This window comes from Hesperophylax consimilis, chromosome 9, assembly GCF_061612785.1.
Source record: "Hesperophylax consimilis isolate HC1 chromosome 9, BYU_Hcon_1.0, whole genome shotgun sequence".
Lineage (NCBI taxonomy): Eukaryota > Metazoa > Arthropoda > Insecta > Trichoptera > Limnephilidae > Hesperophylax > Hesperophylax consimilis.
This window is the reverse complement of record NC_142844.1, coordinates 15,383,751-15,408,585: the sequence shown is the minus strand read 5'-3', so window position 1 is coordinate 15,408,585 and position 24,835 is coordinate 15,383,751. Positions and strand designations below refer to the sequence as shown.

The 24,835-nt window shown below is 34.0% G+C and overlaps 1 protein-coding gene across 3 annotated transcripts in view; it reads right to left on the bottom strand.

The window, feature by feature from the left end:
* Nucleotides 1–24,835, bottom strand: part of Ask1 (apoptotic signal-regulating kinase 1) — a 44,654-nt gene that overhangs the window by 14,389 nt on the left and 5,430 nt on the right. For 2 of the 3 annotated variants that reach the window (XM_089635646.1, XM_089635647.1), the window contains exons 5-20: nucleotides 24,516–24,794; nucleotides 23,478–23,648; nucleotides 19,147–19,259; nucleotides 18,803–19,004; nucleotides 15,453–15,570; nucleotides 14,940–15,109; nucleotides 14,629–14,812; nucleotides 14,026–14,226; nucleotides 13,344–13,494; nucleotides 11,987–12,201; nucleotides 9,903–9,998; nucleotides 8,511–8,650; nucleotides 6,373–6,531; nucleotides 2,857–2,955; nucleotides 1,329–1,428; nucleotides 514–726 (exon numbers count right to left, since the gene is read on the bottom strand). In XM_089635646.1, the coding sequence (XP_089491772.1) occupies nucleotides 514–726; nucleotides 1,329–1,428; nucleotides 2,857–2,955; nucleotides 6,373–6,531; nucleotides 8,511–8,650; nucleotides 9,903–9,998; nucleotides 11,987–12,201; nucleotides 13,344–13,494; nucleotides 14,026–14,226; nucleotides 14,629–14,812; nucleotides 14,940–15,109; nucleotides 15,453–15,570; nucleotides 18,803–19,004; nucleotides 19,147–19,259; nucleotides 23,478–23,648; nucleotides 24,516–24,794 (2,611 nt within the window). The remainder of the gene's footprint in view (nucleotides 1–513; nucleotides 727–1,328; nucleotides 1,429–2,856; nucleotides 2,956–6,372; nucleotides 6,532–8,510; nucleotides 8,651–9,902; nucleotides 9,999–11,986; nucleotides 12,202–13,343; nucleotides 13,495–14,025; nucleotides 14,227–14,628; nucleotides 14,813–14,939; nucleotides 15,110–15,452; nucleotides 15,571–18,802; nucleotides 19,005–19,146; nucleotides 19,260–23,477; nucleotides 23,649–24,515; nucleotides 24,795–24,835) is intronic. The other variant, XM_089635648.1, reaches the window with a different exon arrangement.

The following is a 24,835-nucleotide window of genomic DNA, read 5'->3' as shown; positions in this document are numbered from 1 at the left end:
GGAACCTTTGGTTTCATAGAGGTGTACTGTTTAATTATTCTGTGGTTAATTTCTATATTTGAATGTAAAGCTTTATGTTTTCTCTAAACACTATTAAGTGCATATTTATAACACGATGGTAAGGAAGACACAACAATTTCTTCTAGATCTTATGAGCTGTTTCAAAAAGCAAACAAATTGACTCTACGGGTAATAACTCTTTGTTCCCAAAACTGGAAAAATCGAACAGTTAAGTTTTTACTATAGAGCAATCGTATGTACATATATTTCACGTCAATGCATTCAGACTTGATAAAATAGAGAATGAATGGTGAAAGACGAAAACTAGTACACATGTACCAGAAAGGCATTTTATTATGATCAAGTGAATGAAAAACTTGAGGTAGGTGATGTAAAGAATCAAAATAAACAAAAACCTACAAGAAGAGAATGAATGTGATTGTGGGAAGGGGTATATGACAGAATGCAGGAGTTTAGTAAGCTTCCCCTGTAAAAAAACTATTATGTTCTTACCCTAGTCAGCAGGGTACCGTTCAGATCCTGCTGGATGCTTCTCATCCACTGGTTGCAGATCTTAACCCTGTCTTGCTCGAGGACTCTGCAAAGGGTGGTTCTTCGCTGAGAGTCCTTCTTCAAGAGGTAGAAGCCGTCTTGCTCGCAATCACCGAGACTGGTGCCACCGACCACTGTTGAAGTTCTGGTGCCACTGGAGTTCATGATTTCGACCTGTTTAGAAAAAAAGATAAGCAATGCAAATGAATTACCTATATTAAGTACATAGTAAGAAAATAACTAATTTATAAATGCATAAAGTACAAGGATAAAAAATAAATGTTTTAGTAGATTCATTATATCAAGAATGAAAACTATTGATCAAATGAAGTTGCTAGTAGATGACTATAAATATTGACACTTGATTTTAGATTAGCATTTGACATTTCAATTAGCTTGCAGGTTAAAATATATATTTTTAAACATCAATCATTGGCACGGCTACTATATTTGTAAATCACTTTGACATAACTCGGGTGCCGCTTGAATCATGATTAATTGGTTTCAATACCAAAATATTTCATAATGTCAACCAATGTTTTTTTTTAGGTATCAACATTGTATTTCGGTATTTTTAAGAAAGGGTTTAATAATAATAATTGTCTCGACCTGTATGTCTTTTCCATTGTGAAAAGGGCGATGCAATAATGAATGTGACAAAATTGTAGAAACACACAAGTGAAGAGCACCACAACAAATCACACTCTCTTCAAAGGGTATCGGGAGACCATAAAGAAAAGAAGTAAAAATAAATGCACTATGTAGTATCAACTTACTTCTGGTGACAAAAGACCCCCAGAAGAGCTACGTCTTGTAATGGCCATGTCGTGCGATCCATCTACATCTGTTTCTAAGGAGGGTGTATTGCATATGGTACTGAAATATCACAAATGCCACATAAATACAAAACATAAAATACAATAAATTACAACAAAACAAAAATTTTACTCCAAAGTTTTAAGTTGTTAAAAATAACAAATTACTTTTACACAACAATGTAAATAATTATGTAAACTAAACTACTACAATGTACTGATACCAAAATATGTACACATTATGTTGTTAATCTCATGTTAAAGTGTTTAGGTACACAAAATTAATTATTGGGACACAACAAAATTAGTTTTAACTTCAGGAGAATGCAAATTGTATTGTGATTGTCGGAACAAATAATTGTGGGCATTGCATGTGTGCATACTTTGCGATTATTGATATGTAATGTTTATAGTTGTTTGACTTACATTACTTTACTTGTGTATGTTGTTTACTTTATCTCTAGTGCTTTAAAGTGCTTGTAAACATTATCTGCCTGGATTATATTGAACTTTAACATTGACAGATAATAATTACTATGCTGTGCTGTGATGAATATTAATATTGTTGCACTACCGACTGCTCATTTATTATCACTTTTGTGCAGTTTCACAAAGAAATTATACACATTATAGGATGTCATTTTAAAACTCTTTTTCAGTAAAAATGGCTATATATAACAGAGATAAACGATGCTTAATGAGTAATTATTTTTATATAGTTGAGGCGATCGGCCATTTATCCATCAATTGTGTATAGTCAGCAGTGAATAAGATCACGGAGACTAAAATAATTTCAATATCCAACTACATACCTATGTAATAATAATGAAAAATAAAATGTTTGGACCATATTTTCAAACAGCACATGCGATAAGAGAAAAAAACATTAGGTATGTTGTTCATGCCATAGCACAGCAGAGACGTGCGGTGACTTAATTCTACACTAGAGCGCTAAGATTATCAAAATATGAATTAAGTATGTGGATAAACATACAGCTATCTATCTAATGGCAACTATGCTGGTGTAGGCAAAGAAGATGGGATGCAATACAAATCTCTCCTGGCTACCCGCTAATTATATTTATTCTTGCTAGTCCATAGCTTTAGAGTGGTCAGAGCACCAATCTATCAGCGCAAATAGTGTCGGTATGTCGGTGTAACCTTTGAAGTATAATAGTAAAACAATACATAACACCCCGAAACAAGAAGGTTTAACACCAACGTACAAATACATTTTGTGAAACATTATTCTTAAACATGTAGGCTTTTTTAAGCTGAAAATTGTTGACGCCAAAAGCGTTAACAGCTCCATAATACTTGCCTATTATACATGTTGAAAATGTACAATCTTTTCGTATTTTAAAACTCTGAAAATCTACCATATTGAATATTTTAATATCTAATGCTTTGAAAATCTACTCCGGTGTAATTTATAAAATCTTAACGCTTTAGTGTGGAGTTAAGTCACAGCATGTAGTGTTGTTATTACCTGTTATATGATAGAGATGGAGAGTGTATTTGAATCGGTGAAAGCAGTGAGGAGGCCAGCCGCCCCGTGGCCGGGATGGACCGGGTGGCCAGCGTGATTCTAGCCGCAAACAAAACAACATAGGAAACAAAAGGGGAAAGAAACAAAACAAAACATCTCCACACAACGTACAACACGGGAATCGTGGTGGATTAAATTAATGTTGGACAGAATGATAATAATTACGTTTTGAACGAATCGTAAAAAATAACAATACGAAGGGTATAGGGGAGAAATGTGCATTACACTCATGGGGCAAAATTAAACTGAGCTTGCTAATTGTATTACAGTATTAAAAATGATTTCAGTTTTACGGAAATGGAAAATAATGCATTTTAATAATTATTTCATTGAAATTAAAATCGGTTTTTACTTGGTGGCCATTGTTATTGTAGTAAAAGGTTTGTTGTTCTTCTTATCTTATTTTGAAGAAAAGACATCAAATTATCAGTTTTTTTTTTTTTAATTTTACGAAATAGCTATTAAAATGCATTATTTTCCATTTTTGGTTACTGAAATAGTTGTTTCTCATTATCTTTTTTCTTTTTATCTTTTGAAATAAAATTACTAAAAACCTAACCGTGGCACACTTTTCTGTGTACATATTAATCTTTCTCTGCACCAAAGAACTTTATATTCGTCTACTAGTAGATCTGTAACCTGACCAGTCAGGTGTATTTTATTGCCAACGATGGTTATTCAAAAATGCATTATTTTTGTCACAATGTTGTGTTGATCAGCAGTAAAAATCTATATATGTAATGTGATATAGTGAATAAGGTTTTAAAGGTAGTCCTGTGTCTATCACGACTGATAATTTTGATCCAAAATCTAACCACCTAAGAGTGATTGACTCACTATGACAAAAAAGTTAGATCAGCTGTCAGCTCAGCACCCGCGATCGGTGTGGCAAGCGACGATGAAAGATCTGTAATGCCAGTTGAGCTGGGAGCCGCAAGCTGTTTGTAGACCCTAGATATAATAAAAATGGTCTACGTAAGCACAATCCATGACACATCCATAGATCGATTGAAGATCGAATCCTTTGACTAGATCATTTCACCAGTGGGTTACTATCGACTCGGGTTGTTTAAAATGATTGATCGACAGAAGACTACTTAGAGAGAAGAAACATACACACATGCAAAGTTCCGTAGTTGAAAGAAAGAATAGTATGCAATGTGTCAATAATCTCGGAAAAAGGCAATGCAATTTTTTCCCTATACCCTTCAAATCTTAGTAACAAAAATTTACATTTAGGTATTAAATTACAAAAAACTTGCTAGACAAATGTTTGAGATAATTTATGCCTAGAACAAAGATATTTTAACCTTCATTGGGATAAAAAAAAACTTTTCTGAATAACTTTATTGAGTAAAACCTCAAATTGTAATATTTAATTATTGAAGACAATATTAGCGATTTCTAAACGAAAATCTGAAACAGAAAAATCAGAAAAGGATACGGTCACATCTAGGACTCGAACCCAGGACCCTTGTTATACATAAAGATAGTTGCCAATAAAAATGTGCGGTGAAAAAATGAAGACAATGTTGGTAGTTCTTAAGTATAATACAGTTAAAAGTGACCGAGGGGTGATAAGGTCCCATTAGCTCAGTGGTAGAGCGGTGTCCCAGCAAGACAAGGGTCCTGGGTTCGAGTCCTAGATGTGACCGTATCCTTTTCTGATTGTTCTGTTTAAGATTTTCGTTTAGAAATTGCTAATATTGTCTTCAATAATTAAAAACTTTTCTAATAGAGAACCTGCAATACTTGACATGGAAATCCTACATTTGGACTGCTTGACTGTAAGTTGGTCTTACCCATAATTGCGTTAAAACTATTCTACAATTAAATGTCCATCGATGGAGTAAATATTATTGAAATATGCCTGTCTGACGCTGCGTAGATATAAATATTTAATGGTCTCGGAGGAGTATTTTATAAATAAAAAGGAATTAAAACTAAACAATGTATTAGTTTTTTATTAAAGAAAGAAAACTAAATCATTTTTAAAAAAAACGGAAATATAAAAGTGTGTAGTTTTGTGTTTGTGATAGTTTAAATCTGAATGTTATCTTGGCTACTGGAATTATGATTTGGCCACTTTTTGAATGGCTACATAATTTTTTGACTGGTGATTTATGAAATGGATGATTCAAAGTAACCAAATGAAATAATAGAGGTAATCTAACACCAAGCAAATCAACATACTGAAACTTGAATTTTAACTAATTTTACGCCGAAGGAGGAGGATCGGCCTTTTGCAGGCGGCATCGACTTGCTAAGGCGCCAAGGAGCCAAAGAGTAAAGGAGCCAAGGCGCTGATAACGCCTAATACAGCACTCTTGAGGTTTTCAATAGCACCGAGCGCAATTTGACTTAAGGCCAGCTTTGCGCTGAAGTGATGGAAAGTATGCGCAAATCATGAAATTGTGTGAAAATATATTGTCAAAACGATTATGAAGTTTTCTAGATGGTTCTGGACATAAATATGTATATTTTTTATGTACATGTATGTATGTATGTATGTACATACTTTTGCAAGCGTAAAAATACTGTCTTGATCTTCTTTGGTCTTGAATTTGGCTTCCTGAATCAAAGATACAGTTTATAATTTTGTAAACTATTACACATTGATTGAGGCAACAAAATTATTTTTTCATGAATTATTATGTAAAAGCCCATAAGGTTTGAAGAAAAATAAAATAAAAAATTTACCTATCAACAGATTTAAGTTTCGTAAAATGTCATTAAAATAAGGTAGGTATAAAAAAAAAACACCACAATAATACAAAGATAATTTTTTAAATAATTATTAGAAAATAAAAGCTGTTAACTGAATTATTGTAAAATTGGTTATTGTTTGTTTAGTGTTAAAAGCGAGATAATTTTTTATTAAATAAACAACATCAACCAATTATTATTATGTATACGGTGTTGTTCCTAATGATATCTAATCTATTACTGTTACATGCAAATAACTGCCAAAATACAGCAAAAGTTCCGTTGACCACCATTTACTAATTGTAATAACTGATGTATACTCTGTTAATTAAAATAAATTAAATTTATTGGGCCATTGGCTTAGAAATATTTCATTTTTATTTTGATCCAACATTCATGGATAAAAAAATTGAGCCATATAACAATTATTACACATATTGCTGTTGATCTGTCAATTTAGGTTTAAACATTTAAATGATTTACATTCAAACACTGTTGCATTAATCATACAACATAATATAGAAAAATGGCGTAAATTTATCCACTCTACAAAAGATCCAAAAAGATCTACTAACAGAAAAGGTGTTACGAAAATTCTGTGATGACAATATCAATAAGCAGCTGAATAATTATTATAGTGAAGAATTGCCCTTGCAAAACAATGAAACAACTATCAAATAAAATCCATGCTAGCATAAAAGTAGTTAGTAAAAGTCTAATATTCAGGCTCTGGTTTGGTTCATGACTTACTCAATTTCCGGGGATAATGGAAGATTGGCGGAGGGGGTGCAAGGTTGACTAGAGGGGGTGGTTTTGATATTTAACCCGATCCCTGGGGCTGGGACAGATATACTGCGGCTGAAGTCCACATTAGCACCGGCAGCTAGGCGCGTTGTAGCCTTTTTCTTTCTGAAATAATGTTATTTAGTTATAAAAGAGCGCCACTTACACATACATGTACAGAGCTCTCTCACTAATCTGCCACACCAAAAGTGGGCAAGTGCCCAATTTGTGCAAGGGGCGGATTATAGTGCATACATACAAAATATGCTCAATGTTAAAGTAGATACATATTTCATAAAAACTTTTTTTTTTGTGAAATTTGTTATTGGTTTTAAGCACAGACATATGAATATATAGACTAGAAATTAAAGGTGAGGGGTAAAATCAAATGTCGAAGAACGAAGGGGGTAAAGCTGACTGTGATTCGTCAATAAATCAATCTGACAGTATATAGGCATCTCGCATTATAATATCACCATTTAGTTCTTAAAAGTAAAATCTACTTTTGAATGAATAGACATTTTTACATGGGAGCGCAAATTACTCGCCACGTTATGAACAAATTTGCGAAGTCCAAATTCGGCAAAAAAAATTTCTTCTATTTTCAGAGTCGAATATTTTGTTTACGTATTTAGTTAAGACACTTTTATAAGTGTTCATAATTTACTTCCCAGTAACAACGATTGAGAATCACTACACTACACACACTTGAGAATCGCTACATTCGACCAATGTTGGCTCGATGTGATAGTATATGTTTCTACAACTGATTCATATTATACGACGTGAATAAGCTTAAAATGATGCTTACATATGGAATCTAATACGACAATTGGGTTTATTCTCTTTTTCACATCTATTTTTACAAGTTTTCATATCACAAGCCACTATTTTGCCGTGTTATTTCATAAAATGCCCTGACCATAGCTCGACGCTAGTTCGAACAAGAATGATGACGTCACATTCTCAAGATTCACGGGAAGTCATACGCGAGCCCAGCCGGCTCCAATGGAACCGGTATGGGGAGTGGGGAATAATACGCTTTTAATCACTTAGGACAGGTCTACTAATATTCATATGTCTATGGTTTTAAGTTACTTATGAGAAGACCCCATTTTGCAAACTTATTCTAACAAAAAACGTGGAGGAACACAGCAATCAGAAACACATGCAACAGTTTCTAGAATACACAGAGGATTAAGAACAATAATTGATCCTGGTGACTGGTAAAATGGTCAGCGAGAGCAAGTTAGATTGCAGTATAGTTACTGTTAGTGTAACGCCATTCGTACACGGAGATACTTACGAGCGACTAGAGTTTTGTCCGCACAAATGTAGCATACGCGTCACTCGTGCGTATCCGCCATACCATTTTGCTAGTATTCATATACAACGCGACGCGTCGACAACAGGTTTGACGTCAGTTGCACGCTACGCTAGTTGCATGCGCATCTACTACTCGTTTGACAGAAATGGTGTCCGAGCATGATTTGAATGTTAAATTTGTTCTAGGGATGGGAAAAAATTATCTTTATGTAACTATAATTTACCAGGAATACGAAATAAAAGATTAAGCGGAGAAAGTGTGGATTGAGGTATGGAAAAAAGTCAATTTGACATCATTGTCATGTGGTATCCTGGCGGCGATGAATGCCCTACAATTAGAATTTATTTAATTGAATGAAAGAGAAGAACAATGTCTTCTTGCTCAAGTCACTTGACATTGTATTAACTCCACGGCTGCACTTAAAAAAATTATCAAATTCGGGTGCGCCGTGTACGGAAACCAGCCTTAAAAAATGGCATATTAGCAGGTGACTTGTGTTTGCATCAATCACGTAGCTTGTAAATATCTCTGTGTACAAAGGGCCTAAGAGTAAGATAAAACAATTCGTTGATGTACAAAGCTTGGCGCTCGAGTCTAGGCATGCAGCGGACTACTGAATATGACATACTGGCGTATTATAGAGCTTGATTATGTGCTTATAATCATAGAGTGGAATATTATAATAACATTTAAAACATGAGTCTCGAATACCAAGAGCCGGTGAGCCATTCCTCAAATTTGGGGGTGCCAATTAAGACGGCATTGTCACCCTACTTACTCTGAAAGGAAGGGGTCATCCAAAAGTTCAGCAGCTGTTCCCCGCTTTTCTGGATCAGGTATAAAGCACCGGAGTATGAACTTCTCCGCCCGCTGGGAGAGCTCACTCGGTATTTCTGGATGCACTTTGTAATATCCAACCTACAAGATGAATAAATTATTTAAATAATTTAACAATATTGAAATGGGAATCTATTCACTCATCACAAGAATATTAATCCAGTGCATATATGAATATGCATAAATTAAAGAAAATATTGTATACATATAATTAATCCATCTGTAATTTTACAGGAGTGAATATAAACAATATATTTTTCATAGTTTTGATGATTAAGTCATTCGATCTGAAAAAATGTCCATTGTGTATCCATTTTGAAATAATACAAACACACTATGAGCGGGAATGGTATTTTTACCCGCGCGGCCGACTGGTGCTTATCGGCGGGACGGGTAAAAATACCCTTTACGCCCGCGCCGGCTCCACTTCAAAGGCGGGGAAGGAAAATTATTATTATTGTTTCCCGTGACTATTTAATCTAAACACTTGAAGACATTACAAACTACACACATATAACAAAAAAAGATAAGCCGTTGTTTCTTTTATGTACACACATACTCTTGCAATAATTAGGCAATTTTATCTTGTTAAATTTCAAAGATTGTTTGTTAGTTGAACTGGGAATATGAGTACCTATTATATTTTAATGACGTGTTATAAATTCATTGGACCTTTACTTTTATGAGATAATCCCGAGGATGTTATTACAATAATCATTTCCTGAATGAGAGATAAGACAAAAATTGTTTAGCAATTGGATGTATTCCCAGCACTCGTTACTTGTGAAGATAGAGTGGCGCTAATATACACGTGCTTTAGTTATGAAATACAGAGTTACAAAACAGACATGTTTTTTAGTAGAATTTATTTAATTGATATTTTCTTTTACCCTTCAAAAATGTCTTCAGATACTAACGAAAGGGATGAGGATATATTTTTGCGCTAATCGCGAAAAACACCCGCTATAGGCTAGAGTCTATTGTTTGAAGCTCCCGACTACAATGTGCTAAAACAATGATTACAATTTGGACAAGAAAACAAAAATAATTCATGAATATTGCTTTTGTGTGAATAAAAATAATAAATGATACTGAGGTGATGAGTTGAAAATAAAAACAATCAAGTAGGCAAAGAAAGAAAAATAAATATTTTTTTTAAATTGTTAGAGACAGTAGAAGAAAGAACTTGCATAGGTACTCTTCAAATTAAGATTTTTCTGCACAATATGGATACCTACAGCAAAACTACGAAAATATAACATCATACTTTGCACCTATAAAGTGATGCAGATAGTGTTTAATTTAGGTTGTGTTGATTTGTGTATGGCTTTACCTTGAATACCGCTGCCTGTGGGGATCCTAATTCTATGAAGGGGGGTTTTCCTGTCGCCATTTCAACTATCGTACAGCCCAAAGACCAGATGTCTGCCTGGAATGTTAACAATGGAACACAATTGTCAACAAAGTATTTTAATTAACGGACATATGACATAATTAATCGCAATTAGCATACTCTTACTTTGAAGAGCCTTAGCTACCCCAGCATCGCATTGACTATCAAAAATAAAACATATTCACATAGTTTGTTATTAGTGGGAAAACCTTCTGGAAAAATGGCCTTTCAATACAAGAAAAACTTGATTAGCAATAACAAAACATTAAATTGCAAAGCAGAACGAGTTCCTCTTAGGGCCTCATGCGTGTTTGTGTAAAAATAAAAAAAAGACCATGAATTATAATATTATATGGTCAATGCATGTACATGATTGTGAAACAAAAATCCTCAAAAGAAAAGTTATCAACAGACTACAGGCATTGGAAAACTAATTTCTCAGGCTTGTAGAAAAATATAACTGTAAAAACTTAGAACACCAAAAACAAAGAAGTGATTTTAAAATAGGGAATCAACAGAGCTGAAACATGACAGATAGAGCTATGGGATTTTAGCCCGAGTGATAATGGAAGCTATGCAGACTCTCTCCATGTGAATAATAATATGTACTAACAAAATAAATTCCACGTAATGTGAGGTCCAAAAAAGAACTGCCCAGACTCCTAGTCGGATGGAAGATTGAAAAATGACAGGATAGAAGCAGACCAAGGATAAAATGACCCAACAAGAATTGAAAATCAACAAACTCTAATTTACAGAGAATGTGTCAATGAAGATGAAGATTTTAAGTTTGATTTTGATTTACTTAGGATGGGTTGTTTCGGAGAATTTCAACAATTCATCAAATTTCAACATTCATTTTTGGGTTCTGTGAAAGTCCTATTCAAGTTCTGTTATTATATCATTATAGGCTAGTTGGGTAAAGGTTACGAATTCCGCTTCACTCTTAATACGCAATATTTCACTTTCAAATAAATGGATTTAGCTCTATTGATTCAAAACATGATTTATTATGTCGGGGGAGATGGAAAAATACGCACTTTTAATTTTAATTTCGTTTATTAAGTCACTTACGCGATATGTCACACGAGATTTGAAAGAAACAAAATAATGTGACATTTGCCGGAAATACCACAACTAGTTATTTACCTAGCCAGTGCGCGGGTTAGGTACAGTACCTACCTACGAACTAATTCAGTTAAAGAAAATAAAATCTTGAAAATATTAAATTAATATATATAACCTAACCTAATCTAACTGTGACTTTCTATAGCAAAAAAATGCCCCTTTAATAACGCCTGCTCGCGTCCCCTTTAGAGTTATATCCCAGTTTTCAAATAGTATGTGGGCTACGCTAGGTTTGTATAGACTTGTTTGTGATTTAATTCTAATAACTATTTTACATGTTCTAACCTAACCTAACCTAAACTACATAAACGGAATACGTTTAATCACATTTTATTCTATTTGTTTGTTATTCGGGTTATTTTATTTAATTATATGTTGATTATTTGTTATAAATAATACATTGACTTACATATTAATATGGATTAATTATACACGATGATATTATTTATTTTATATGGCAATTCTAATTTTTTTTTGGTTGGCAGCAGTGTCTATGAAATATTTTGTAGGTATGAATTACGATATTATGAATATAATCCAACTCTTGATATGAACATAGTCGCTTTCGGCGGCGCCGCATACTAATTGACATATCGCGTAAGTGACTTAATAAACGAAATTAAAATTAAAAGTGCGTATATTTCCATCTCCCCCGACATAATAAATCATGTTTTGATTTAATAAAGCTAAATCCATTTATTTTAAAGTGAAATATTGCGTATTAAGAGTGAAGCGGAATAGGAGAAAATTAATGCTAGTTGTTGTTACAGAACTGAAGTAATAACAGAACTTGAAAAAATCTCTCACAGAACTTGAAAATTAACTTTCAATGTTAATTAATTAATGTTCAAATTCTCCGAAACCACCCGTCCTTAAAAAAATATATTTTTACTAACCGGGGCTCCATATCCTCTCTGCCCTTTGTCAATGACCTCTGGTGCCATATACTGAAGGGTTCCAGTAAAGGTTTCCGTTGAAGGGCATAAGCCGGCCAACCTTTTAGACGTACCAAAGTCCGAGATTTTAACTACACCACTGTATGTGTTTACCAAGACATTGTCTCCTTTAATATCACGGTGAACTATTTTCTGGTCATGGAGGTACTTTAATCCTATAAAATAGATTAGAAAAATTAATAAATTTTGATAAATCAACACTATTTTCAGTTAAGGGGGGCTAGGGTTTTAGGAATTTTTTTTTTGCATTTTTTTATTTTTTTTTTTAAATAAATGCTTAATATGTTAAGAATATTGTGTTCAAATTTCAAGTTGATTGGAGCAAAATTGACGAAGTTACGAGTATTTTTATACCTGTCGGATTTTAATCCCTACCCGACCATACGTATAAGCCGAGCAGAGCAGGAAGCTGAGAAACAAACTAAAGAAGGCAGGATTCGTCGTAGACAGGAGCAAAAAGGTGCTTTAGACATCATGGATGATAGCAACATCCTTTATGGACCTGGCATTGATGATTCAGTGTGAGGTAAGCCGATAAAATTTGCTTATAAACGTTTAATACCAGATTTTTTAGTGTTCAAAACTTTATAGCGTTTTTCCCACAACTCACGTTTTCAAAGTCGGTGACCGTCATAACTTCAAAACTACTGAACCGATCCTTTTGAAATTTTGAAAACTATTTCTGTACATAATTTACAAAGTAACGCTGGCGATTTTTTTTCAAATTTGTTAATAATTATTATTTTACAATAACAAATTAGCCGATTTTTTTCACTAAAAATAGCGTTTTTCCCTTCAAAGTGTTCCAAAAAAGTGAAAAATTAAAATTTCGAAAAACCCTCCCAGCGTTACTTGGGAAAAACTATTATCTAACGAATGAACTTTGATTTTTTGATTTCAGATGACCCAGCACCGAGTTATGAGGGGCACCGCCATTCTACTTTTTTTTGAGACACGTCCGAATAATTGCTGCCATTTCCGTGTTTTTTAATATTTCTCCGTGAAAATTTTATACAACATTCTTAAAATGTCATACTTTACTGTCCTATTAGATTTAATAAAGAAATTTTAACTGTGTTGTCACAAAAAATTCACAAAAAAATGCCTTTTTTCGTACGAATTAACCCTAGCCCCCCCTTAAAAACATCATTTCCATTGTGAGCTTTGGGGTTTTTAAACAGTAATTTAAGTGTCAACAAATAAGGCAAGATGCCAATAATTCATTTTAATTTGAAAAAAAAGTTTGTGGAAATTCATGGTGGTACTAAAAAAAATTTATAAAAATTAGTGTAGTAACCTTCCAAAATTTGTTTAGTATAATAGGAAATAGTGGACTCATTCTCCTTCAGGGGTCCCCACTTGGACCTGAGCAGTGCTGAGAGGGACCCCCCGGGCACTTGTTCCATGAAAATCTTGAAATAGTTGCCTTCCGATACTGAACCAAGATACTGGAAATATGAAAAATAATATTCATTAATGACATTTAAAGATAAGGTAGGTTACACATTACGCTATACGCATCACGGCTTGGCCTATTTCAGTATATCGCTCGCCATACACTACAAAAAGGAATGTATGGCGACTGATATCCTTAAATAGATTAAGCCATGAAAAAATAGCGCGCTTATTGCGTCGTCTGTCATAGGCACAACACAATCAATTTATTAATGTTATCTCTAAATATTGGCCCTCTCTGCTCTCGCGTCAAGTTTGGCTTGATCGATTTGTTTCCGTGAAACTAGACAAAAATATATACTTTTTACAATTCTTAATTTTGTTCCATGATTTTGACATTAACTACCTATGTATGAATATTATTTTTTTGTTTGTGTTAGAGAAAAGATCCGGGATTCAATGTTCTGTGGATTCTGTGGAATGTGGATTCAATCTACATAATATTATGTAAAGAAATTTCAGAATAGAACAATCATGGACTACAATGGGGGTTAATTGGGATAAAATATGAAAATTTGTGTCACCTGTACAATATTCCTGTGTCGCAGTTGTGAATGTAGTTTGATCTCTTCGTGCAGGGGTTGGACATTGTGAAGATTCTTCTCAGGGATCTCCTTGACGGCAATCCTAACTTGAGTATTTAGATCCCTGGCTGCGTACACTACGCCGTACGTACCTTTACCCAGGACTATGCGTTTGTTCATGTCGTCCAATTCATATTCATACTGAAAATTAAAATTATTTCAAACTAGCTGTACATCGCCACGCGTTGCTGTGGTTCAGAGTGTCTGTGAAGTTACAGAAACAATAGCATGTTGATTTAAGTTCAACAGATGTAGCTGTTTTGTTACCAAAAAAGTATGTTTCTCTAACAGATGGCGCTGTTTTAAAAAAAAAAGCATGTTTTTACCTGTCACAGGTTACATCTATATTATATAGGTTTATAAAAACACATAACGCATATTTGAATGAAACATTGTGTCAAAATTTGAAAGCAATCAGTGAAGAACTTTCGCAGATTTATGATTTTGACAAACGTACATTTACATTTTTATTTCTATTGATAATATGAAAGAAAAACAGTTTGGCAACAGTGGAATTAAAATGAAATATATCAAATTTCAAACCTTGATTTGATCGGTACTGGTTTCAACATCCAAATCGGTAACCATACCTTCTTGATCAGCCGTCATTTCTAGAATGAGTTCATAAAACCTTTGTCGGCAGTGAACAGATGGAAGGAACATTTGGAAATCATCAGAGTTCTGATGGACATAGAGGAAAAGACATCGCTCATCCCTTTTATAAAGACTAAAAGAAAAAAGAAGATTATTTGACCACATACATTGTATCTAAACAGAAGCGAAATCTGCTAACATTGAGAAAACAAGACAAGATGTTTACAAATGATATATCAAAAAGAAAAAAGTAATCAAACCTTAGACTTCTTATACTGTTGGCGGTAAAGAGCCAGTCATGGACCTGTCGGCATTCTCCTTTTAGTGAATCTAAGCATAAATTCCATATCTGTAAGGATTTTTGTTCAGCGCCCAAATTAACATTGGCATAACTCGGCATCAGGATTTTGGTGGGCTCCAGAATAAGCACCTGGAAAAGAAAATATTAAAATGAAAATATATAGGTACAATTATTTATTTTTTAGCAAGCTCAAGGTGTCAAAATGAGTTTTGTGGCCGCCATAGGCTTAAAAATATTATGGTTAACAATAAACACAGAAATTGTACCTCCTAAATCTGCCAGCACCATAATATACGCTAGACATAAATTGATAATAATTTGACTAGTCTATACATAGTTAGTAATAACATAGATCATTGTAGAAATGTATTATATATTTGTACAGCGCCCTTGAGGTGATTTTGCACAAAAGCGGTGTTATACAAATAATCCAAATATTATTACTATTAGATATTTTTTAAATAAAACTTACAGGAAATCTAATACTGCTATCCTCTATTGAAGGTTTGGCTGCCTCTACAAAGAAATCCATCCAGAACTGAAAAACTTGCTCTTCGGGAGATGCTTCCGTATCTTCATTCTTCCGAAACCTGAGATTTTCATATAATTCAGATTATTTTTCAATACAAAATATTATGTATAGTTAGAAATATGGGAAAAAATATTGTTGATAATAATTAATAGACAAATTATGAATAAGAAAAATTAAAATATATCATTGAAATTAAGATAAAGAAATTAGTAACAATTTATCGTCGCTGGGCCCGTAATACAGTAGAACCCCGTTAATTCGAACCCCGATAATTCGAAAAACGCGTAATTCGAAATTTTCGCAAAAAAAAATTCCGCTGAAAATTTTTTTCATACAAAATTTTTTTTAATTCGAAATTCGTTAATTTGTAATTCGACATTTATTTTTGTCCGCGCACGAAAATTTGTTCGTGTAATTCGAAAAAATTTGATTTTTGCGAAAATAAATCATAATATTTCGTAAATCTGAATCTAAAATTCAGCCGTGGTGGTAAAACGCCGAAAAATGTATTTTTACGTGGTTATACATCGTCCTAATTAGTATTATTATTTTGTAAATCTGAATCGATTTACACTAGAATGTCGTAATTTTTCAAATTTATTTCGAATATCCGAGTTTAAAGAGCCGAGAAAATACATTTTATGCGGATATATGTCGTAGTTTTACAAGTTTACGCCAAATATCTGCATTTAAAGGGTCGGCCGCGACGAAACTCGGCCGCGTAATTTCGATTTACGCGTAAATATATCGTATTTTTAGTAACTTTACTTCGAATATCCGCGTTGAAAAAATACGGCGCGACGGAAATCGGCCGAAAAATTTCGATCCATGCCGAAATATGACATATTTTTACGAATTTACTTCAAATATCTGAACTTAAAAGGCCGGCCGCGACGAAAAACTGCCGACAAAATTCGATTTATGCTTAAATATATCATATTTTTACGAATTTATTTCGAATATCTGAATTTGAAGAGCCGGCCGCGACGGAATACGGCCGCGAATTCTCGTTTTACGCGGAAATATATCGTATTTTTACGAATTCAAATTCAGATATTTGAAATAAAGGGCCGGCCGCGACGGAAAATTACCGCGAAATCTCGATTTACGCGGAAATATATCGTATTTTTACGAATATCTCAATTTAAAGGGTAGGCCGCGACCGAAATCGGCAGCAAAATCTCGATTTACGCGTAAATATATAGCATTTTTACGAATTTTTAAATATTGCGAATATCTGAATTTACAGGGCCGGCCGCTACGGTAATCGACCGCGAAAATAAAGAAATAATTGGTATTAATACGAATTTACAACTAAAATACCACCCGGATTTGAAGAGGCAGCCGAGAAAATCGATTTTCGGCATATTTTTTATTTTTTTTTTTTCATAAAATTTCGAATTACGTGCGAATTCATTAATTCGAAATTTGATTTTTGATGTCCGCTGGATTTCGAATTAACGAGGTTCTACTGTACCTCTAATTCAAAAAAATATATTTTACAGGATAGTGAAAAAAGGGCATTTTTTAAGCAGGAAAATGAAGGAAGAGCTGAATTTATTGTGTGCATTAATAATCATTACTAATATAAATAAAAATTATTTAGAAATCCACCTTCATTTTCCTTCCTCAAAAAAGCGTTTTTTCACTCTCCTGTAAAATATTAATTTTTTTCACATTGGAGGTATGTATTATGGGCCCATCAACTTTATGTCAAACATATGATTATACCACACCAATAAGGTATTAACCGGTCAGCAACGTAAGCAGATATACACGATAAAATAACGATAGCAGTCAAGTACAATAAGCGTGTTTACACGTCAACGCGTATGTTTCCACAAAAATCGTCATAACTCCGTTATTCTTCTAGTGACATCCCTAAAACAAAAAATAGAATATTCGTATTGAATGAAGCTTCACATCTCTATTCAAAGTTATCCATAGAAACCCGTAAAAAGACCTACTCAGTGGAAGCAAATTTTACCCGCCAAATCGTAAAACGACGCCAAGAAAGCCGTTTGACGTGCCGACCCGCCTCGCAAGTTTAATTATTTTTTTAAAAATATATTTTGTATGAAATGGTCAAAAAGTGAAGTGACAGAATTGTTTATTGTACATTTGTACGATGAAATAAGTGTTTTTTTTTTACATTATCCGTGATTTTAGTATCGTTTTTACATAAAACATTACAGGTGAGTCATTTTTACAATTTTTTCATGTTTCCATTCTAAATTTAAATATTTACAAATGTTAATATTTATTTATGATACAACAATTTGAAAGCCTATTTTGTAACCTTTCTAAAACAGTTTTTACTATTCGGCTCCGTTCAGTAATGTTTCATTTATAGAGCTTTGATTGTGAGGCGGTAATAACACAACGTTTTCGTGAAATTGACATTTCGATAAAGACATTTTAGCTTCAAGTTCGCGAAAAGTCGGAGGGGTTAACTTAAAGTTTTCAGAAAATGTGTTTTATAATAATTTACATTATAACAAGAAACTTTACATAAATTATGCACATTACTGAGAAAATTACTAACAAGGAAAATATTTAATATAATTTTTTTCCCAGAAATCAATGCAGATTGAGTTACTTTTGCAATCAACCATAAGCCAAACCTCAACATAAAGTGCACTCACAATTGCAAATATATCAAGAAACTAACTAACTAGAACATAATAATTAACTGTAACACTATTCCTCCACAGGGCCAGGCAGAGGATGGACCGCCACACAGCTTGATTCATTCACATTCAAACATTATCTCTCACTTACTATTCTATTATACCAACTCTTGACATGACCCAACTGAAGTATTTGTCTAACTTAATCGTACCAAATCATCATTGCGCATTTCTGACTTCTTCTTCCACTCACCTTTGCAAAACACCAACATCGTAGACCGTGCCTCTTAATTTCCCTTTTGCCTTTTCCAGCAACACTCAGATAATATGTAGTTACTACCTACCGGATATCGCCCATCTTTGCCCAGCAGTCAATCATTAAGTAATGCAAAACAGTAAAGAGAGGACAAAAGTAAGCGTGACTCAAATTCATATTATTGTTTGTTTAAAGTAAAATGCACCTATTACGACTGCACTCATAGCTTGTTTAATTAACGGGATAATTTTTTTTGAATGCAGATCATTTACCAAATATGTATGTGAAACAACTTAGACATGGCACAAAACTCTCTTTGGGGTTAAGTGTATTACCCCTCTTCGGAAAGGGTGTATTAATAACAATTGACAGAAAGAATAAAGAATGCTAATATTGATAATTACCTGTCAATGAGAGTAATGTTGCCGATGGTGGATTTGAGGTACCAGTTGGGAGGTTTCAAATTAAACATGCACTCTGAAGCCTGTATTGCCTTCGCATAGTCCTGGGCCAAGACGGATATTTCAAAAAATGTAGCCACATCCCAATATTCCTTCAGCGATGATAAACTACCCTTCTTTCCTATTAGATTATTTAAGACCATTCCTGAAACAATATTCAAGTATTTTTAAAAAACACACTTTTGGGGACTGGTACGGAAACACAAATCAGACATTTTAATCATAATATTTGAATGTACGTTGTTATTATTAAAAATTAAATATATAAGTCGTTATTTGTTACTGACCTACATGCTGAAGTTCTTCAGACTTTGAAAATTCATTGCCAGCTATTACTAAAAGAGTTGCCAAATTAATACCGGCATATTCATTGGGCTGTACTTCAAAACCTTTTCTATACCTGTAACATAAGATTAAATTTGGATAGTAATTATTGTGATTGAGGGGGTAAGGCTCTTGATTAGCAATCCGGATAGTCTGATTTTTGCCAGATATTCGTAGAGGGAATGCATACTTAAATCACTTCTCATCTACCAACTGAATGAAACAAATTCCAGAATTTAGGTAAAGGTTCCCTCTTTATGAATATGTTGTTCAACTGACCTAATATTTGCGGTGAACCAGTGAATTCAACAGGTAAGTTAATCATTATTTTTTTAATGATAAACTAATGTTTATAAGACAAGGTTTTATGCATAGCATAAAGGATAACAAATAATTATAAAATATAATAAGCAGTAATTGTTGATTGAGGTACTAGTTACTTGGTTATCTCGAGAGTATTTCCTCCTGGGGTAAAAATAATCTCGTCGAATTTAATGTTTCAAAGACCCAATCCTGTCTGATTACGTCTAAAAGGGATCTAAATGATAATCTAGTCTCCTTCAACGGAAGCAATCTTCCGAACAGGCCTTCCATTGATATGCTTGGTGTAACTATAAGTGACCAGCTCAGATATGGGGGCTCCATCGAAGCCTGAGTAAAGCTGGCCTCTCAGAAGCTGGGCGTACTGTACAGGGCCCGCAGATACTTTAATAGTACACAACTGCTGACCCTGTACAAATCGCAAGTGCGCCCTACTGTCGAATTTGGCAGCCATCTCTGGTCCGGAGCCCCTAAATACCTGAAAAAAACCCTTGACTCGGTGCAGAAACGGGCGGTCCGTTTGATAGATTCCCCAATCTTAACAAACGGACTGCAATCTTTAGAGCACAGGCGTCAGGTAGGTATGCTGTCCTCGTTCTATCGGTATTACAATGGAAGATGCTCTGTGGAACTAGCGTCATTGATCCCTTCGGCACCGGTGCGTAGTCGGGATACACGCCAAACGCGCGGCCAACATTTGTACACGGTTGACATTTGTCACATGCGAACGGGTCGCTTCTACGATTCGTTCTTAAGTTCAACAGCTCGGCTGTGGAACGAACTGCCGGCCTCTGTGTTTCCTCAGAGTTCCATGGGACTCTTCAAGACCCATGTTCACTCCTTCCTCTCCACAAAAAGACCCTCCACACAGCATCCCCAAAGATGACATAGGCCCTGAGGGAAATTATTTTCTTCACGGCCTCCTGTGTGGAGTTAATATTTATTTATTTATTAACGCCGATTATAGCGGCTTTTACAAAAGAATAACATTTTTTTTTACTTATTATAAATACAGAATATACATAGATAAAAAAAATATAAATACAAAATACATAAAAGAGAACAATAGAAATGGTTATTATAAATACAATGCAACAATGTGTATATATAAATATATAAACAATTAATTTACAATAAATCCCGGATAAACTAATACTTTAAAACTGTATTTGGTTATATTCAATCAGAGAAGCGCTGACATACAGTTTTAATTAAGTGGTGTTTGTATGTGGATAAACTAGCAATGTTTATAGATTCATCCAAAACATATTTATTACCAAGTACATGTAGGCGATTCATTATGGAATTGAGTTCAGCGTTAGATCCTGTATTGTTGCAGTGATAGGGTAATTTGAAACGAACTGATCGACTAGGTACACGGAAACATATTAGCGAAAGAAGTTCAGGGGAGTTCAACAGGTTGGTAACGATTTTAAATAAATAAAATAGGTCAAAACAAATTCTTCTTTCTTTTAATGTATCGAGTCCCAATAAATGTAACAGAGAGGGGTAATTAATGTTTTCGATGAGTATTCCCAATTTAAAATTAATATAATGTAAAAATTTATGTTGGACGCGCTCAAGGGAATTCTCATGTACACTGTAGTAAGGACTCCAAATGGTGGTGTTAAATTCTAGTTGGCTTCTAACAAGTGAAGTGTAAAGTAATTTGACAGTTTTTAAATTTTTAAAATCCTTTGAAATCCGTAAGACAAATCCTAACATTTGCATTGCTTTACTGGTTATATTATTAATATGTTTAATGAATGTTAATTTAGTGTCAAAGGTTATACCAAAGTCTCTTATTTCATCAACAGATAATAAGGTGTGATTATTGAGAAAGTAGGTGAACAACAATGGGTTTTTTTTCTGTGGAATCTCATAAGTTGACATTTTTTTACATTAAGTGTTAATTTGTTTTTAAGACACCAATCGTTAAAGCTATTAATATTAGATTGAAGTGTTAGACAGTCCTCTATATTGTCAATAATTCTATATATCTTCATATCATCAGCGAACATTAGAATGAGAACACGGGTGAATATGTTTGTTACGTCGTTAATGAATAAATTAAAAAGTATAGGACCAAGATGCGAACCCTGGGGTACGCCACTGGTAGCTTCGAACATGTAGGATAAGTGATCATTAATACAGACAGTTAACTGACGCCTAAGTAAGTAACTCTTAAACCAAGATAAAAGGTTTCCATTAATTCCGAGTTTCAAAAGTTTATTAATGAGGATTTTATGACAGACCTTATCAAACGCCTTACTGAAGTCGGTATATATAGAATCAACTTGTTGTTTGTTGGCAAGTGCATTGGAAATAAAATTTTCATATAATGTTAGGTTAGTCAAAGTTGATCTGCCAGATATAAAGCCGTGTTGACAAGTTGCGATACAAGAGTTTACAAAGAAGCTGATTTTCTTAAGAATCAATTTCTCAAAAAGTTTAGGTATAGACGATTGAATACAGATAGGCCGATAATTTTCAACAAAGGATTTATCACCACTTTTAAATACAGGAGTTAAGTAGCTAAGTTTCCATATTTTTGGAAAGTGTCCTGTGGAGAGTGACTTATTAAACAGTATAAAAAAAATTGAAAAAAAAGTACATATTGAATTATTTGGCGGGTTGGAAATAAGCCGACATAGCTCAATGGTTCAGAGCACCTGACCGGACATCAGAAGGTATGGGTTCAATTCCGGTTGGCAGCATTTATTTTTACTCGGGAGATATTTTCAATTTGTATTGATATTTCAGGCAACTAATTATTGCTTATAATTATGTATTAGGTAAGTTAATAGTATCAGTGAGAAGAAAGGCATTTTTTTTACTTGAAAAATCACGTCTGCCACTGGGTTCTCCTCAATATAATGTCGGCAGAATGATATATAAACGTAAAGAGGGAACTTATACCTAATTCTGGCATCGGTTTCATGCGGGTGGCAAAGAGATACGTTATCGCTTCTGTCGAGTGACCTTTTAGGTCGTTGACCAGGTACTTCTCCCGATGCAAAAGTTGGCAGAATGCATTTTTTTATAGTAACTAATTAGCCGTGAACTTATGCCGTTAGTTTAAGTAAGATGGTATGTCGGCTATTTTCTTCCCAAAAATAACACCAGAAGTCCTTTTCCAGGATTCTTCCTGATTAGAAATCATTTTTCTTACTAATCTTCTTATGTGGTTTTAATAACCATTACTCATTTGGTGTAGGTGGCCTTTCAGATAGAATTTTTTCAATCACTTGGACTAGCAGGTCACAGGTTCAAATCCCGGCATAGACAAGTAAATTTTATTCAATTAATTTGTGTTATTTCACAACTTATTCATATAAAGTAATACATTATAGAATATTTGTGGAACGTTCCAGAGTGGAAGATACTTTCAGTATCACCCTGTTGTAAGACCACCATCCACATATGTTTGGTGACCATATCTGTATAGTATTTCCAGTTCTTCCCCACCTTCCTCTCTCCCATCTCCTCCCCCTCCCCACTCACTACCTTCAGCCTGACAACATACCCTCATTGGAGATGCTATAGTCTCACTGGCTTCAGACAGTTGGAACTCTTGGGAGGTATTAACATTAAAAAAAAAACTTTACATTAATTTAAAATACTGTTTACATGCCCTGAAGAAGGCTTGTGTTCAAAGTTGGCTTTAAACTCAAACAGAATCATTGTTAATTAAGTGTCGCCTAAATAGAAGTACATAAATAATTTTCAAACACTAAGGACGGGTTGTTTCGGAAAATTTGAACAATTCATCAAATTTCAACGTTCATTTTCGGGTCCTGTGAAAGACTTATTCAAGTTCTGTTTTTATATCATTGTAGGCTAGTTGCTTGACAAAACTGAAATAAAAACAGAACTTGAAAAAGTCTTTCACAGAACTTGAAAATGAACGTTGAAATTTGATGAATTGTTCAGATTCTCCGAAACAACCCGTCCTTAATAAAAAAATGTTTACCAATGAATGGCGTGCTCCAAGCTATCCATATCTGAGTGCTGAGATTCTACAAATTTGTCTTTGTAAATACGTCCACAGAGGCACAGCATGTCTGGAAAGTGGTTCTCTCTTTTCTCCAGCGCTTTCACACAAACTTTCAGCGCTGCTTCACGATCACCCTGTTTATTTCGTCTGAAATATAATAAGGGATATGTATATTATTAATATGACCTTCATTACTTGTATTGGAAATGCATCGGAAAGTGTGGATATAATTGGCCGTCAATCTATGGTCGATTTATTTTAGACTTTATGAATGTAGTCAACAAATAAATGTATACATACATATTACATTATGTATAATAAAGGAATATTAATATGACCTCCATCACACATATTGGAAATACATTGTTGAGTGTACACATAATACTCGATAAAATAATCGATTAATTTTTTACTTCATTCGTAAAGTCGAAAATAAATCAATCAAAGAGTGATGACCAATCATAATACATTTATATTTATGAATTATCTCTTATGTGGGAAACCAGCGGTGAGGCATGTCTTACGCCTGATCTTTCAGACCCAAAATTATTTGGTTGAAAAATTGAAACTCATAAAACTGAGATTTTTAAATAACAGCTTTATTTGTGCCTACAAAATCAATACATAATGTATTATAAAGCCCCCTTTAGAATAATAAAAAAAACATTCCGGATAAAAAAATTCCAACAATATACTTTTTTCTCAGAACTTAAAAAGTCGCATCACTTTGTCATATTGTATTGAATCAATCTTTGAAGTGAAAGTAAATTAAAAGTTGCAGATCTTTAACAGGCGGTCTTGTTCTTCTTCTACTGGTGCACTCTCCCATCGGAAGCTGAGCTGAAGCTGGCACACACTCCTTCACTCAAGGAGTGTGTGCCAAGACGGAGTAGTTTGGCGGTCAGTCCTATCTGCCTACGGCGTGATGATTAGTCTATAATATGGGTTTCGAAACTATGAAGTGTGCAGATAAGAGCAAGTGATAAAAAAATACATTAAATTGTAATAGTTTACCTATTCAGGGCAAAGGCGTAAAGGTATCTTATGGCAGGAATATTGGCGTAGTTTTTTCTGTTTGGTATTGTCTTCAGATCATTCACTAACTGCACCATCGCATCATAGTCTTGTATCTCTCTGAATGAAATTAACATGTTGAGGACCACCTCTCCGTTGAGAACATTGGGATCGTCCAGTCTCTTGCGCATGTTGTGCAGGATCTTTACCAGCTCTGGACCGGAGAAGGTGTCACGGGCCTTCCGGAGATCTGTCAGAAACTTCTCGTGCATGTGAGCCCTGAAAAATTACAATAAAAGCAAAAATAACACATGACTCTT